Source organism: Heterodontus francisci, chromosome 10 (assembly GCF_036365525.1).
Source record: "Heterodontus francisci isolate sHetFra1 chromosome 10, sHetFra1.hap1, whole genome shotgun sequence".
Classification (NCBI taxonomy): Eukaryota; Metazoa; Chordata; class Chondrichthyes; order Heterodontiformes; family Heterodontidae; genus Heterodontus; species Heterodontus francisci.
Window position 1 is genome coordinate 102,198,779 of NC_090380.1, and position 17,331 is coordinate 102,216,109.

The following is a 17,331-nucleotide window of genomic DNA, read 5'->3' on the forward strand; positions in this document are numbered from 1 at the left end:
TTGGTTATGCAGCAGCCAATTTATGCATCGCAAGCTCCCCAAACTGCAATGTGTAATGGCCAGGTAATCTCTTTGAGTGATATTGGTTGAGGGATTAATATTGACCAGGACGCCAGGGATAACTTACCTGTTCTTCTTTAAATTATTTTTTATTCTTTCATGGGATGCAGGGCCAGCATTTGTTGCCCATCCCTAATTGCCCTCGACAAGTGGCTTGCTAGGCTATTTCAGCAGGCAGTTAAGAGTCAACCACATTACTGTGGGTCTGGAGTCACATGTTGGTCAGACAAGGTAAGGATGGCAGATTTCCTTCCCTAAGGTGAACCAGATGCATTTTTATGATTATTGATGATAGTTTGATAGCACCATTACTAAGACTAGCTTTCAATTCCAGATTTTTATTAATTAATTGAATTTAAATTCCACCAGCTGCCATGATGGGATTTGAGCCCATGTCCTAGGGCACTAGCCTGGGCCTCTGGATTACTAGTTCAATGACATTACCATTACACTACCAATCTCTCCAGTTCATTAGTGTCATGCAATCTGTTATGTCCACCTGAGGGGGCAGACAGGGCCTCGGTTTAACATCTCATCCGAAAGGCAGTACCTCCGACATTGTAGTCCTGAGGAAGTGCTGCATATAGTATTAGCTTTGAACTTGTGCTACTTGTGATCTTGTCTCTGGAGTGGGACTTGAACTCACGGCTTCTGATTCAGAGACGAGAGTGCTACAAACTGGCCCAAAGCAAATGCAATGTTCGCTCAAACAGTGCTACAAACTGTAACAAACTTCGCTGTCAGGCATAATCTACTGGTGAGGCTGGAGCTCTTAGAGGGGAAGTTCTGCCGGTAGCAGCAAAATGGATTTGTTGCGTACAGTGGCAATGCAGAGACATGTGGGCACCACGTAGTGGAGGTGGAGGTACTGCCACAGGATAGGTACCGAATGAGTGTGACCCTATTTTGGGGTTGAATTCCACCCTCCAGTAAATGTGCAGATTCAAGCTGTCTGGAGTTAGATCACAAATCTCATAAAAGCAGTTACATAATCCCTCATACATGCTGCATGTGAATGTCAAGAAAACACGCTATACCAAATGAGGATTTTTAATCCATCGGTTGGAAACGTACATTAAACTTTTAAACAGGAAAGCTGGGATCCTACTTTCAACATTTAAAAATCTGTCAACCAAGATGGCACCACAACTGACATTGAAATGCCAATGTTCCAGAATATCAAATTGGAGATAAACATCTGATAAGGCTCCCATCCAGGACAATGGCTTGAATAACTGAGTAGGTATCCAGTATCACCCTTGTTAGTGGGACATTCAAAGCCATCTTGGAGCATTCACTAGTGGAGACATACCTCCAGGGGTAAACATTGAAACAACGCAGAGCATGTACAGAGCGATCACGGATGTCTTCAGTGCGTGCAAACATTTGCCAGCTTGCCAGTATGAATGTGCACATGCGCGTGCTGACGTCATGATGCAATGTTGTTCTCACTGATCAATAGCCGCGATCGTCGCCTCCAGTCCCTCAAACAGTACCCCGCTCCCCTTCAATCGCAGCTCCCCACACCCGCCCCCCCCCACCACCGGCCGCTTATTCCCCACTTTGCCTTTGCCTTCCTTCAGCCACTCGCTCCTGCCCTCATCGCTTCCCCCCCCAAGCTGCCACTTCACCGCCCCCCCCCAACCACTCACTCCAGGCCTTGCCACTCCCTCCTCCCCTCGGCCAATTGCTCCTCGCTGCGCCGCCTGAAGAAGTGGCGTGTGTAACGATTCGCCAAAGAGCAAGGCGGGGAGCGAGTGGCCGAAGGGTGACGGGGCGACGTAGGAGCAAGTAGCCAAGAGGGGGAAGCGGTGAGACCTGCAGCGAGCAGCCAGGGGTTGGACGGGGGGGAAGTGGGGAGCTGGGAGTGAGTGGCTGACAGAAGGCAATGGGGAGATGGGGATCGAGCGGCATGAAGACAGGTGCAGGAGGGAGCAGCAAAGAGAAATGCGACGGCAGGAGGGAGCAGGGTACTGCTGGGGGTGGGATGGAGGCGGCGATCATAGCCATTGAGGGGATTTGGGTTTAAATTGAGCAGCACCATCTTTATTACTGGCAGCTCCCTGAGACATCGCAGACAATGACATTTCAGTGGATGAGGCTGCATTTGTGCATGTACTAGTACTGTGCCACCTAGTGGTTGTGTTGTCAGCAAACGCAGCCTTGAAACAATGAGACTCAAGAGAGACTGAGAATTCCTAGACTTGAATCTAATTAAATTGCAAACGAGGATACGGAACAATTATGTGACCACCTCCTCATCTGTGAAAAAAGCTAGCAGTCTTTTTGCTACTGGGGGACAAGCTCCTGAGACTATGAAGGTGTAGAACGCATTGTGGGGGGGGGGGGGGGATGTCTTTCTCTCTCTCTCTCTTTCTCGCTCTCTCTCCAGGAGACCTCAGGGCATTCGAATATTGCCTGCTAGCTGAAAAGATCCAAGACAAAGAGTCCTGGGAAGAAGACTACCTGCTCCACTGTCTCCAAGAACATCTACCAACCATGGACTTAGGACTCTAGATTCAGCCAGAAGCCAACTGAATTACCAGACCCCCACAGACTGTGTATTATTTTTATTTGTTCTGGACACTAATCCAACCCAAACTATTCCTCATCACTCTGTAATCTATTTGTGTGTGTGATTCTCATGTGTGTGTGTGAATGAAAGTGTAGCGTAATTTATTATTTTATTTAGATCGGGTTTTTGGGTAAGTACGATAAAACTCACCTCTTTTTCGTTTAAACTCAAGAAAACCTGTCTAATTAGTTCTTTTATGATCACAACAAAGGTAAAAGGTTAAACACTCACTGAAGTGGTAAGCACATCCAATGTTTAAAAAGGAATAAACCCTGTTGCAGTCAAATAAGGGGAAGAACAAGAGGGGAGCCTTGCGACCTCTCCTCACCTGATCATAACTTGAAGAAAAGGTTGGTTGATTTCAGGAGAAAAAGATGATAAATGTGATCCTCACTTTTGCATATATTTCATGTGGAACCCATTAAACATGGTGTAAACCTCAGATGGAAACTCACCATCCTCTGGATGGTGCATTGTACTCAACTGTCACCCTTTTGCACGCACTATTTCATTTTTAGATGGTACACCTTTCTTGGAGCTAAGAAACAGTACATAATTGTATAGGTTTCCAGCCAGAGGCACGGAACTGCTCTCCAAGTAGGGTCAGTGGGCCTCTGTCCAGCGATGCAAATAATAGCTTTGCCTCCCAAAAGTCATCATTCTGCTCCCCACCACCCCCCCCCACCTCCAGTCTAGGCCTGATCCAGTCCCTGGAAAATGTGGCAAGAATAGAGATAGCCATTAGCTGTAGAACTATCGTTACTGTAGCATGGTTCTTGTTGATACTCCAGTATCATTCCTCCCAGTCTTTTCCTGCCCCCAGCTACCGAGAGTGTTATCATCCTATGAATTTGTCTTGTTATAGTTGCTTTCAGCTGCATCCTATTGGTTCACCACATAAAAATCCAGTAAAACCCAGACTATCAGGGACACCTGTGTATAAACTGCACCCTCTGTTTTCATGGTTGCTAAATTGATAAACCAAAAGAAGTCACAAGTGTATAAGTATCTTCCTTCTGTTTAGGGATGGTATGATTGGAGGTGCTTCTTGAGTTTGAATAGATTAACGTCAAGTGCACATATGAAGCTCGGAATAAGCAAGGTCATTGAGGAGGTTGACAGGTTGAGGGTGAGAGCACAAGCCTGCCTCTACTGTAATACAAATCATCTGATTAAAATAAACCACAATGCTGACTTGTGGCAGAAATGGAAATGTCACCTTGGGCACCCCTTTTGAGGCTAAGGTTAAGACACATGGTTGGGCCAGAGTACAGAGAACTTTACTTTGCATCTGGCATGTGACATACCTAACATGGCAACATTCAATCCTGGCCCTAGATGCAAAAACAGTGAAAATATCTGAATCCCCAGAACTGATCGCCATCACCTAGATGGGCACACAAAGTCTCCAAAAATATATAATTAAAAAAAAATCCAGCTCAACACATCACTGATATTCACATCGAAATCCTTTCCCTGCAGTATTGGTTCCAAGCCCATATCCTTCTTCTCCCTGTTGAATAAAGGTCCATTTGGTCTGTTCTATAAGTTAACAGTTCCTATTCTGAAGCTGGTGCTCCTTAAATAGTATTAGGGTTCCTCATCTTACACTCATATGCTGTAGTTCTCATCTCCTTTTCCCCCCCCACATTCACTCCACTGGTTATTCGTAAAGGTATGGTCACGACACTCTACTGCCATCTTCATTTTGCTTCTGGGAAATGTACTTAATTAACTTAGCCTCACCTGATAGCCTCTCAGTCACTTTCTTTGAAACCTTTCCAATATCTCTCTATATAATTTTTTGTACTATCAAAACCAAGGTTCTAAGTCTGATATTGTTAGTGCTTTACAGAGTGTGAGTATTAAATGCTTGAACTTATTCTATAGATCTATACTCTGGTATCCTATACATCTTGCGTATTCTGCCAGTAAACAATACTTTCAATATTTTGTTAACTAGAACACACACATTGTTGTATTGGTTAATTTTAATTAATAGATTCTTCATTACAAATCAGATTTATAGTTTTACTTTTTCTAAGTCAATATTAAATGTCATTTACCCATATAGTTGCTAATGTCTGTTTAGAACAATCCTGCACTCCCTGGATCACGCAATTTTACTACATAATTCAATGTCATCGGCAATGAGATCATGAAGGGGGAATGATACTGTATGGGAAAGTTTTATGAGTGTAAAGTGCTTCCACAGTTTAGTGGTATATTTTATTTAAACCGCTTTTGCTCCCTGCATGACACAGTGGGTAGATTTTCCTACTGCTACAGTGAGGTATGATATTATTTTTGTGCACCAATTAGCCGAGGCATGGAATCTAAGAGCAGGGAGGTTATGATGGAGCTGTATAAAATGCTAGTTGGGCCACAGCTGGAGTACTGTGTACAGTTCTGGGCACCACACTATAGGAAGGATGTGATTGCACTGGAGAGGGTGCAGAGGAGATTCACCAGGATGTTGCCTGGGCTGGAGCATTTCAGCTATGTCGAGAGACTGAAAAGGCTAGGGTTGTTTTCCTTAGAGCAGAGAAGGCTGAGGGGGGACATGATTGAGGTATACAAAATTGTAAGGGTCATGGATAGGGTAGGTAGGAAGAAACTTTTTCCCTTAGCAGAGGTGTCAATAACCAAGGGGTATATATTTAAGGTAAGGGGCAGGAGGTTTAGAAGAGATTTGAGGAAAAAGTTTTATTCGGAACACACTGCCTGAAGTGGTGGTAAGAGGCAGGAATCCTCACAACATTTAAGAAGTATTTAGATGAGCACTTGAAATGCCATAGCATACAAGGCTATGGGCCACGTGCTGGAAAATGGGATTAGAATAGATAGGCTTGATGGCCGGCGTGGACACGGTGGGCCGAAGGGCCTGTTTCTGTGCTGTATAACTCTATGACTCTATGACTGTAATTCTCCAATGCAATGAGTCCCTGATTTTGTATAGTCAGTCAGGGTGAAATGCTTCCCAGCGTGGAAGGATGGAGTCATAATCAGAGGAGGAGGCAACTGATGCAATCATCAAATAGTTCCCATCCACATGGCACGTAAGTATTGACCAAAAAAAGTGAGACCCCAGATCAACAGCTCATCCCACAAGGCAGAGAATGAAATAAAGGTACCACATTGTGGTTAGACAGCTTGCTTGACTCACCCTATAGCCTCAAACATGAAGAGCTACAACTTCAGTGCTGCTATAGAACCACACTCTAGTACAAACCAGCTTTTAAGATAGAGGTGGTGTGAACTGGAGAAAAAGAAAATGTCTTACTGAACCCACTCCCTTCCCTCTCTGCCACAGACTAAGTCCATCAAGCTAACAATTGAGCATTATTGAAAATGACTGTTGTAGATTCCATTTTACAGACATAGGAACATAGGAACAGGAGTAGGCCATTCAGCCCATCGAGCCTGCACCGCCTTTCAATACGATCATGGCTGATCATACACTTCAATGCCCTTTTCCCCTTATGTCATTTGTATTTAGAAATCTATCAATCTCTACTTTAAACATATTCAATGAATGAGCTTCCACAGCCCTCTGGGGTAGCGAATTCCAAAGATTCACAACCCTCTGAGTAAAGAGATTTCTCCTCATCTCTGTGGCTTCCCCCTTATTTTGAAATTGTGTCCCCTGGTTCGAGACTCCGCAACCAGGAGAAGCATCTTAGCTGCATCTACCTGTGTATCCCTTTAAGTATTTTGTAGGTTTCAATGAGATCACCCCTCATTCTTCGAAACTCTAGAGAATACAGGCCCAGTTTCCCAAATCTCTCTTCATAGGACAGTCCCGCCATCCCAGGAACAAGTCTGGTGAACCTTCATTGCACTCCCTCTGTGGCAACAATATCCTTCCTAAAGTAAAGGGACCAAAACTTTAGATTTAGATTATGAGCGGCACAGTGGTGCAGTGGTTAGCACCGCAGCCTCACAGCTCCAGCGACCCGGGTTCAATTCTGGGTACTGCCTGTGTGGAGTTTGCAAGTTCTCCCTGTGTCTGCGTGGGTTTTCTCCAGGTGCTCCGGTTTCCTCCCACAGCCAAAAGACTTGCAGGTTGATAGGTAAATTGGCCATTATAAATTGCTCCTAGTATAGGTAGGTGGTAGGGGAATATAGGGACAGGTGAGGATGTGGTAGGAATGTAGGATTAGTATAAATGGGTGGTTAATGGTCGGCACAGACTCGGTGGGCCGAAGGGCCTGTTTCAGTGCTGCATATCTAAATCTAAAACTTCATACAGTACACCAGGTGCAGTCTAATCAAGGTTCTATACAATTGAAGTAAGACTTCACTACTCCTGGACTCAAATCCTCTTGCAATAAAGGCTAACATACCATTACACTTCTTAATTGCTTGCTGCACCTGCATGTTAGCTTTCAGTGACTTATTGACAAGGACACCCAGGTCCCTTTGTACATATACCCTTTCTAATCTCTTACCATTTAAGAAATACTCTGCACATCTATTCCTCCTACCTCACATTTTTCCACATTATATTCCATCTGCCACATTCTTGCCCACTCACTAAGTCTTTCCAAATCCCCTTGAAGCTGCTTTTCATCTTCCTCACAACACACATTTCCACCTAATTTTGTGTCATCCGCGAACTAGGAAATACCACATTTGGTCCCCGCATCCAAATCATTGATATATATTGTGAACAGCTGAGGCCCAAGCACAGATCCTTGTGGTACCCCACTAGTCACGGCCTGCCAACATGAGAATGACAGGCTTTCTGCCTGTTAACCAATCTTTAATCCATGCCAGTGTATTACCTCCTATCCCATCTGCTTTAATTTTGCTAACCAACCTCCTGTGGGGGACTTTATCAAAGGCCTTTTGAAAATCCAAGTATACCATGTCCACCGAGTTCCCTTTATCAATTCTGTTAGTAACATCCTCAAAAAACTCCAACAGGTTCGTCAAACATGATTTCCCATTCATAAGTCCATGTTGACCATGCTCAATCAGATCATTGTTATCTAAGTGTCCATTTATCACATCATTTAGAATAGATTCTAGCATTTTCCCAATGACTGCTGCAAGGCTAACAGGTCTGTAGTTCCCTGTTTTCTCTCTCCCTCCCTTCTTAAATAGTGGGGTGACATTTGTGACCTTCCAATCTGCAGGAACCGTTTCAGAATCTATAGAATTTTGGAAGATGATCACCAATGCATCCACTATCTCCATAGCTACCTCTTTCAACACTCTGGGATACAGAATATCAGGTCCTGGAAACTTATCAACCTTCAGCCCCATTAATTTCTCCAATACAACCTTCTTGCTAATACTAATTTCCTTCAATTCCTCATTCCCCCAAATCCCTTGGATTTCTAATTCTGGGCAATTTCTTGTATCTTCCTCAGTGAAGACAGACATAAAGTAACCATTTAGCTTCTCTGCCATTTCTCTATTCCCCATTATAAATTCTCCTGACTCTGCCTTTAATGGACCCACATTTGCCTTAGCCAAACGTTTCCTTTTTACATATCTATAGAAGCTTTTACAATCCGTTTTTATATTTTTTGCTAGCTTACATTCATATTCTATTCTCCCTTTCTTTATCAGTTTCTTCATCCTCCTTTGCTGTATTCTAAAATCCTCCCAATCTTCAGGTTTACTACTATTTCTGGCAACTTTATAGGCCTTTTCTTTTAATCTTATATGATCCTTAACTTTATTTGTTATCCACGGTTGACTGCCTTTACTTTTGGGGTTTTTGTGCCTTGAAGGAATGTATAGTTGCTGTAAACTATGTAATATTTCTTTAAAGGCTATCCATTGCCTATGTACTGTCATACCTTTTAATGTATTTTCCCAATCCACCTCAGCTGATTTGCCCCTCATACCTCCATAATTTCCTTTGTTCAAATTTAACACCCTGGCTTCAGATTGAACTACCTCACTTTCAAACATAATATAAAATTCTATCATATTATGGTCACTCATCCCTAAAGAATCTCTTACAAGATTATTAATTACCCTTTCCCATTACAAAATATTAGATAGAAAATAGCCTATTCACTAGTCGGTTATTCAACATACTGCTCTAGAAAACCATCCCTACCACACTCCAGAAACGGGTCCTCCACAGCATTAGTGCTCATTAGGTTTAGTCATCAGTGATAGTTTTATTAAAGAAAGCATGTCATAGTATAGCAGTGATGCAGTATTATGACACATTGATATGTCAGTCATTGCAGTGAAAGGCGCAGGTTGCTGAGTTTCTGATCTGCAGGGAAACACTGAGGCAAAAACCAGCCCCACCCCCAGTAGAGCAAATATCAGAAGTGCAAATACCCTCCAGCCAGAGTCTCTTAGCTGCCAGCTCAGAGTGGCATTGACAGAAGCTTGGGAGCAAATCAGGCCTCTTCACTGCATAACATGTCAGGGAAGAAAAGAACATACTTAAAAATGCAACACACATCAAAGGAAATGTTGCTGTGCTTTTAGAAGTACTTTCACTGACAGGAATGATCACGCTTGCATCACTTATGTAACACACTGAATACAAAGTTGTCTTTGCAGCTGTTCAATACACCATCTCCGTGATGTAACATCTGCCACGCGAATTCCTGTGCAGTTTGATGCTGAATATTATAATGATACAACAAATCTCTGAACATTTCTAAAATTATATTGTCCTCTTAGTGAAGCTAAGTTATAACATTAATGCCCCATTAAATAATTGTGTGTTCTGTGAGGCATTCATGGGATTGGTTGGAGAGAGGAGAGAAGCAAAGACCAAGAAGAGTGTTATATCTATTTTGTTATACAATAGGGCGATTCTGATCTGATCTGATATCCTAAGTGGGTAGTGGTACTTGTGTTGAGCATGCATTCCAATGGGCGAAGAATCATGGGCTGTGTGCCTGCAGTTTCCTGTTATCTTACCATCAGCAATTTACAGGCTACAAGGCGAGATCAGATAAGTTTGGGGAAACATATTAGTGACAATCCATGATTTGACACTCGGAGTGCGATTGTCAAGTCATAGCATCTCCACAATACATTTCTCAGACTTATCCAATACCACCTCATAGCCTAGAAATTGCTGTTGCCAATATTAACACTCAAATGCTTAAAGCATTTGGATGACATTTCTGTGTCCATTATTATAATGCAGGCCTTAAGTACGTTACTGAGAGATGACTATTCCCCCTCCCTCATTGTAGCGAAGTAGTTGACCTGCCCACATCCACCAGCTAAGATTAGGAACTCAACACATGGCGAAAGCACCAGGTGTGAGCCCAGATGGTCATATTGCTGAAAATGGAGACATTTTGTCGAAGCTTTTCGTCTTGCATTCATCAGGACAACTCGCAAGAATACCAATGTAAGGGAAAGCAACAAATTTATACTGTATGAGAAGAGAGTACTGATTGGTTGGCAAGTGGACTCTGATTGATAGGGGTATTGCCATGTAGAATGCACCAGTTTATGGTGACTGACAGTTAACTGCCAAGCTTTGTTGAGAAATCTGCCAAGAGGTTCTCTACCACGGTCTACCGCAAGCCTACCTTCACTGGTCAATACACACGTTGGGATTCCTACAGTTCTAAGCGGTATAAGATTGGCCTTATCGACAACTTCGTAAATAGAGCCTGAGCTGTTTGATCTCCATGCAAGTTTGATGCTGAAATAGGGTGAATGAAAGGCATCCTGCTTGATAATGGCTATCCTGATCAGATCATTTCTCCTGTATGTTGTGCAAACTTATGAATGGGCCTAAGGCCATCATTTTTGGCCTTGAAAAGTACCCAGTCTACCTCAGATTACCTTGGAAGGGTCATATATCCCAAAAAATTTGAGCAACAGCTGAAGCTAGCTGTTTCACGCTGCTACTATGCACTAGCAACACATATGGTGTTTGTCACGAGCAGGATGCTGCCATCAAGGCAAAATAACGTTCTGCCTATCACACAAATGAATAATGTGATATATGAATTTCAATGCCAGTGTGATGCTAGGTATATAGGCCATATGTCCCAAAGACTTGCAGATCATATCAAACAACATCTCCCTTCCACTGTTTGCAATGGGCAAGGTACAGGCCATACCCAACCAGCCCGTCCTTGCAAAACTCAAAACACAGTGTCCAACATTAAATGTGATTCCGTGATTGGACAACATTTGCTAAATAATCCTCAGTGTGCTAAGAATTATGCTGACAGCCAATTTAAGATTGTCAGTCGGGCTTGCAGTGTGACACATTTGCGCATACTGGAAGCTACATATAGTAATACGCAGGGTCCTGTTCTTTGCAGACAGAAAGAACATGTACACATATTGCACCTGTTTCAGCTAAATAAAATAAGTGACAGCCATTAGCTGGTTCATTCCTCAGGGCAATGCCTTGACCAATCAGAGTCAAGCTGCCTGGTTTAAATTTCAAACAAAGCTTGGCAGTTAACTCTGTTGCTTTCCCTTACATTGGTATTCTTGCGAATTGTCCTGATGAGTGCATGACGAAAAGCTTCGACAAAATGTCTCTATTTTCAGCAATACCCAAGTTCTGTACTAACAAAGGACTAGAATGTTTATATATTTAGACAAGCATGCCAGCGATAATAGATCTCATTTGATATGCTTGGTGTGGTGAAAAGGTTTGAGAATGATAAATTGGTAAGGACAACTTGTTGTCTAAAGCAATCTTTCTAAAAATGATTACCATAAGGCATTGCAGGAATCTTTGCATTTATGCTCTACCATACTGAATTGCAATTATTTGCTTGGGCAATTCCCCACTGAACATATTCCTAATCTCAACTGCATAAAGCTTTCACTGGGGGTTTTAAGAGCATAATTTCTATTTAGTTTCTGCAAGATAATCTCCTATTCACTTCAGTGTTGAATATAATAAAGAAAGACTAGGTGTCAAATTATAGAACATTTCCACATTGATGTTATCTCTATTTTTTTTTTAAATAACTATTTCTGTAATGTATGCTTATATCTTAAAGCTAATGCAGACCAGGGATAGAATATTCACAGGGATTATTCTGATCTTCCACTGTAAATTTGGCAGATGATTAGCTGAAACCACAGGAACAGCATGGAAACAACAGCTCACACTTTCTTTTTTTTATTAATTCATGGGATGTGGGCGACGCAGGCCAGGCCAGCATTTATTGCCCATCCCTAATTGCCCTTGAGTAGGTGGTGGTGAGCTGCCTTCTTGAACCGCTGCAGTCCATTTGGGGTAGGTATACCCACAGTGCTGTTAGAAAGGGAGTTCCAGGATTTTGACCCAGCGACAGTGAAGGAACAGCGATACAGTTCCAAGTCAGGATGGTGTGACTTGGAGGGGAACTTGCAGGTCGTGGTGTTCCCATGTATTTGCTGCCCTTGTCCTTCTAGTTGGTCGAGGTTGCAGGTGTGGAAGGTGCTGTCTAAGGAGCCTTGGTGCATTGCTGCAGTGCTTCTTGTAGATGGTACACACTGCTGCCACTGTGCGTCGGTGGTGGAGGGAGTGAATGTTTGTGGATGGGGTGCCAATCAAGCGGGCTGCTTTGTCCTGGATGGTGTCGAGCTTCTTGAGTGTTGTTGGAGCTGCGCCCATCCAAGTAAGTGGAGATTATTCCATCACACTCCTGACTTGTGCCTTGTAGATGGTGGACAGGAGGTGAGTTACTTGCCTCAGGATTCCTAGCCTCTGACCTGCTTTTGTTGCCACGGTATTTATATGGCTATTCCAGTTCTGTTTCTGGTCAATGGTAGCCTCTAGGATGTTGATTGTGGGGGATTCAGCGATGGTAATGCTGTTGAATGTCAACGGGTGATGGTTAGATTCTCTCTTGTTGGAGATGGTCATTGCCTGGCACTTGTGTGGCGCGAATGTTACTTGCCACTTATCAGCCCAAGCCTGGATATTGTCCAGGTCTTGCTACATTTCTACACGGACTGCTTCAGTATCTGAGGAGACGCGAATGGTGCTGAACATTGTACAATCATCAGTGAACTTCCCCACTTCTGACCTTATGATTGAAGGAAGATCATTGATGAAGCAGCTGAAGATGGTTGGGCCTAGGACACTACCCTTAGGAACTCCTGCAGTGATGTCCTGGAGCTGAGATAATTGACCTTCTGGTTCCTCTGAAGTTAGAATGGGAGATCAGAGAATTCCATGAAAATGTTACCCCCAGAGTTTTCCTCATGAAGACAAAGGGTGTGGAGGGTGCTGTGGTAGCGAGGTGGTGGGGTGGTGAGGTGGGTAGCCATCAATTCAAAATCTGTGTTGATAAAGGTTTGAACCTTTCTTGGTTGGCTATATTCCATGCCACATTGAGAAGGGCATTTAAGACATGGGGCAAAAAAACTGCTTAAACTTGACTGCTTCCTATGCTGACAAAATATTGGACCAGATTTTGCGTATTAACTGCATTCTTTGTCATTACAACTGAAAAACTGGTAGAATCTTCTGGCGTCCGCACATGCACAGTTAAACACAGAAATCCAGAGGTTGCTGTCAACAGGGTGTGCTGTTGAAAAACCCAAATTGAACTCTTTAGAAACCACTCAATATGAACTTCCCCTGCAAGCTGTAATATTACTGTAAAAAAAAAAATCCTTGAAAAAGTTACACCCTGTTGAATTAGATGTAACTGGGTTATTAACTAAGTCATAATCACTGCTGAATGATCTCTCTGCCAACTTTCTACATTATGATAAAAAAATAATTAAAATTTAATATAATAAAAATTGTTTTAAAAGTGTATTTGTTATATTTCAGCTTCTACCTTATTCCCATGTATATGTCCCAATCTTTATTTTGCTCTCTGTAAAATCTATAAAAACTGCATGATAATCAGTGCATTTTACTTCCTGGTTTGCGATCTCTGAGACTTCTTCAATGTGATTGGCTACTTAGCCTGTTGATGACATCACTGTCACTGGACACCTGGAGATCCCCTATAGTTGGTGCCAGAATCAAATTAACATCAGGAAAGAGGAAATCCACGCCACACAGATCACTGGATCGTTGTGGGCAGCTTTCTTCGAGGTCAGCGCTGTCACTTTTCCACTGACCGCAAAATCAGGGCCAATGTGTTTTTAAAACTGTTCATATGTTAGTGTATACACGCTTAACACAAATGTATGAAGTTTGCTTGCGTTTATTTTCACTGACAGCTTTAAACCATTGAATTAGGTTTGTGTTTTCAACAAAAACAACTTGTATTTACATATCACTTTTAATATAGCAAAACATAACAACGTGCTTCAGGGGGATGTAGTAAGACAAAAAGGGTTGAATTTTCGTTTCTGGGTCCCAATCTCATGGCCGGAATGAGATGTGGGTCGGGAACCCATAAATGCTGGGATCCAGAGGGCGATTTTGAAGGAGGTGGCAAATTAAGTGGCCGCGCCCAGGAGCCCCATCCAATTCAGGATGATGGGCGGGCTCCTGAGTTTGGAGGCTGTCCAGCGCTAACAGATCGGCAGTCCCATCGTCAGAGGTGGGATCTGAACAAGGAGGGAGGCGCAAGGGCGCCTTCATTCCCAATAACCTGGAAATTAGGTACTTGTTTAAAATTCGTTCATGGGATGTGAACGTTGCTGGCAAAGCCAGCATTTATTTCCCACTCCTAATTGTCCTTGAGAAGGTGGTGGTGAGCTGCCTTCGTCAACTGCTGCAGTCCATCTGCTTTATGTGCACCCACAATGCTGTTCGGGAGGGAGTTCCAGGATTTTGACCCAATCACAGTGAAGGAATGGCGATATAGTTCCAAGTCAGGATGGTGTGGGGCTTGGAGGGGAACTTGCAGGTGGTGGTGTTCCCATGCATAAGCTGCCCTTGTCCTTCTAGGTGATAGAGGTTGAAGGTTTGCAAGGTGCTGTCAAAGGAGCCTTGGTGAGTTTCTGCAATGCACCCTGTAGCTGGTACACACTGCTGCTACTGTGCATTAGTGGTGGAGGGAGTGAAAATTTTAAGATGGTGGATGGGGGTGAGAGCGCCTGAAAAATTAGGGCCTTCAAACATCAGGGTGAAAGCCCCCCCCCCCAGTAATGAGCACTGCCAGGGTTGCAGCTGATTTTCAGAGTAGCGCCTTCCAAATAGATTGGAGCTGCCGGCTCCGACACCTACCCAACCTGATTCTGGAAGGCGGCCACGGTTTCATGGACAGTCTCCTGCCGCAACAGGTACCCTGTGCGCCACCTTGAAAATCCTATTAGGGTAGGCTTAATTGGTTACCTGCCACATTCAGGCAGGTGGCTGGTATACAGGACCCAGCACCTCTTCCAAAAGCGCTGGGATGCAAAGCCTGCTCAGGGATGCAAAATTGTGGCTTTTCCCACCTCCGGTCCTGCCTCCTCAGCCAAATGAAAATTTAGCCCTTTAAGTGTCAGCAAGTCACAGAAAAAAACATTAGGGCAGGTGACCAAAAGCTTGGAAAATGAGGTAACAGAAGGAAAAGTTGAGCTTTTAGTTTCACACTCGTAAAGGTTAAAGTAGATAAATCTATAGAAACAATATGAGGTATGTACATAGTATGTGCACACAAAAGATAAAAAGTACTTATTCATCACAGGTGCTTTTCTTTTTATATAGGTATGACATGCCAAGCGCGGAGTTCATACGTTACCAATGAGATTCTGTGGGGTTACCGCTTCATGCCTGTCCTGACATTGGAGGAGGGATTTTATGAGGTCGATTACAACAACTTTCATGAAACATATGAGATAAAGACCCCCTCCTGTAGCGCCAAAGAAATGGCAGAAATGATCAGCAAGGTGGAGCTACCCCTTACCTGGTCAGTCTCCACCAAACTTAACGAGGAGGAGGAGGAGGAAGAGGAAGAGGAAGAGGAAGAGGTGCAAGCTGAGGACAAGAGTCACGAGGAGCAAACAGAGCAGAATGGAGAGGTTACAAATTTGGAGAATGAATCGAAAGTGTGAGCTGGAAGGAATGCCTACTTGCCTCAAGAGTAACAGGGATATCACATTTTTGTGTGTGTATAATGAAGGGAATCAGGGTGTGAAGCGTCCAACTGCCCAACATACTGAAGAATTAGATGTTTGAACAAAAAAAAAAATTAAGAAATGGGGGGAGGGAGGGTTGGAAACGGCCTGAATTAACATGACAGGGTTTAGTTTACAAAGTGATTTTTACTTTCTTGATATAGACTCAAAATCTGTATGCAGTATAGAGGGTGGTAAAAAGTCTATTAACAACATTATAAAGCAGAAGCTATTTAGAATTTGAAGTGCTGGAACAGCAAATTGTCAGCTTTTAGAAGCATCCAGCCTTTCCAGTAGTTAGAATTATAAAACACATATTTCTAATGCTCTGCTGTAGGGTGAATGCAGCTAAATGATCCCTTTCTAGGTTTTAAATATATATTAGTATATAAACAGACTGTTCAGGCAGTTACATTATTAAATTCAAACAAGATCTCAGGAAGGATGCTGGGCAGGTGGAAAATTTTGCACATTTAAAGAGGCTTTGCTATATTTTCATTGGAGCTACCGCAAGAATTATTTTTGGATGTTGTTTACAAGTGGCTTTCTTTTCTAAACCTGTCACCCTTTGTAATTCCAATGTTACTTTCTTCGAAAAGAAGAGCCCAGCATTCGTTCAAAGAAAACAACATTAATCAGCAGTTTTTTACTTTTACACCCGCCCTCCCAAATCACACACTGTTTGCCCAGGAAACTCTTATTATGGAACAAAACACCAAGTCCTGCAGTCCATGTTGCAATGTTTAGATAGGTCAGCCAAGTAGATGCCGCCAAACAGCGAGGAATGTGACAAAATATAAAATGAACACTGCAAATTGGAGGAGACCAGAATAAGCCAGCTCATGCCTCACCACCAGGAGACCTGTTATTAGAACTGCCTAATTGATCAAGGGGTTTCCATCCAAAACTTTAACTTGTCTTTCCATTTTTCAGATGGAGAAGGACCTGCTGTGTATTTCCAGCATTTTATTTGTGGTTTTTTAAAATTTATGAAAAGATGTCATGACAAAACTAGTACATAACATTATATACATATACATGTTGCTGTATATATACACACACAACATATACACCAACTATGGAATTTTTGAACATTTATGAAAATGTAGATAATTTGTACAGAAACTGAGTACTTTAAACGGGAGCATCAGTTTATTTGATAGGCTGTGACTTAAAACAATCAGTTTAAAGAAGGGAAAGGTGGTGGAGTGGCGAAGAGGAGCATCCTGTAATGTGTTCTATTCCTTTTACATTGGAAAATAGCATTATTGCCTTTTTTGCCCTATACATAGCCTTGAATAGTTCAATGAATTCAGGGCTGCCATGTTAGTTTTAGGTGTTGGATCAGTCCCGTTTTAGAGTGAACTCTCAAGAGATTTTGTAAAACACACATTTGACCAAAAACATGTTTTCTGAAAGTAGAAATTCACATTTACCTGCTTACTTTTCTGTTGATGTGATGGTGCCAAATTATTAAGGTTCCTCGAAGTTTTCAACAACTTGTCAGTGGTAGCAAAGTGAATCTCAAGCCGTGATTTCAGTTCTGTCATGTCTTAATCCTGAAATCCTGTCCCACAACCCCACCACCTCCCCCGCTACCCCACCACCTGCCCTGCACCTACCCAGTTGTAAGCTTGGCAAAAGGTGGATAGCTGTAATTAAGAGAATCAAGGGATATGCGGATAGGGCGGGAAAGTGGAGTGGAGGTAAAAGATCAGCCATGA

The 17,331-nt window shown here is 42.8% G+C and overlaps 1 protein-coding gene across 2 annotated transcripts in view; it reads left to right on the forward strand.

Annotated features, from left to right (window-relative positions):
* The window catches only part of kcnj6 (potassium inwardly rectifying channel subfamily J member 6), a 60,671-nt gene extending 45,127 nt beyond the window's left edge, over window positions 1-15,544 (forward strand). Inside the window, exons 2-3 of one of the 2 annotated variants that reach the window (XM_068040049.1) lie at window positions 15,198-15,460; window positions 15,500-15,544. In XM_068040049.1, coding sequence (XP_067896150.1) covers window positions 15,198-15,460; window positions 15,500-15,544 — 308 coding nt within the window. Of the gene's footprint in view, window positions 1-15,197 lie in introns of both variants that reach the window. The other variant, XM_068040048.1, reaches the window with a different exon arrangement.
* Window positions 15,545-17,331: the final 1,787 nt, after the last annotated feature.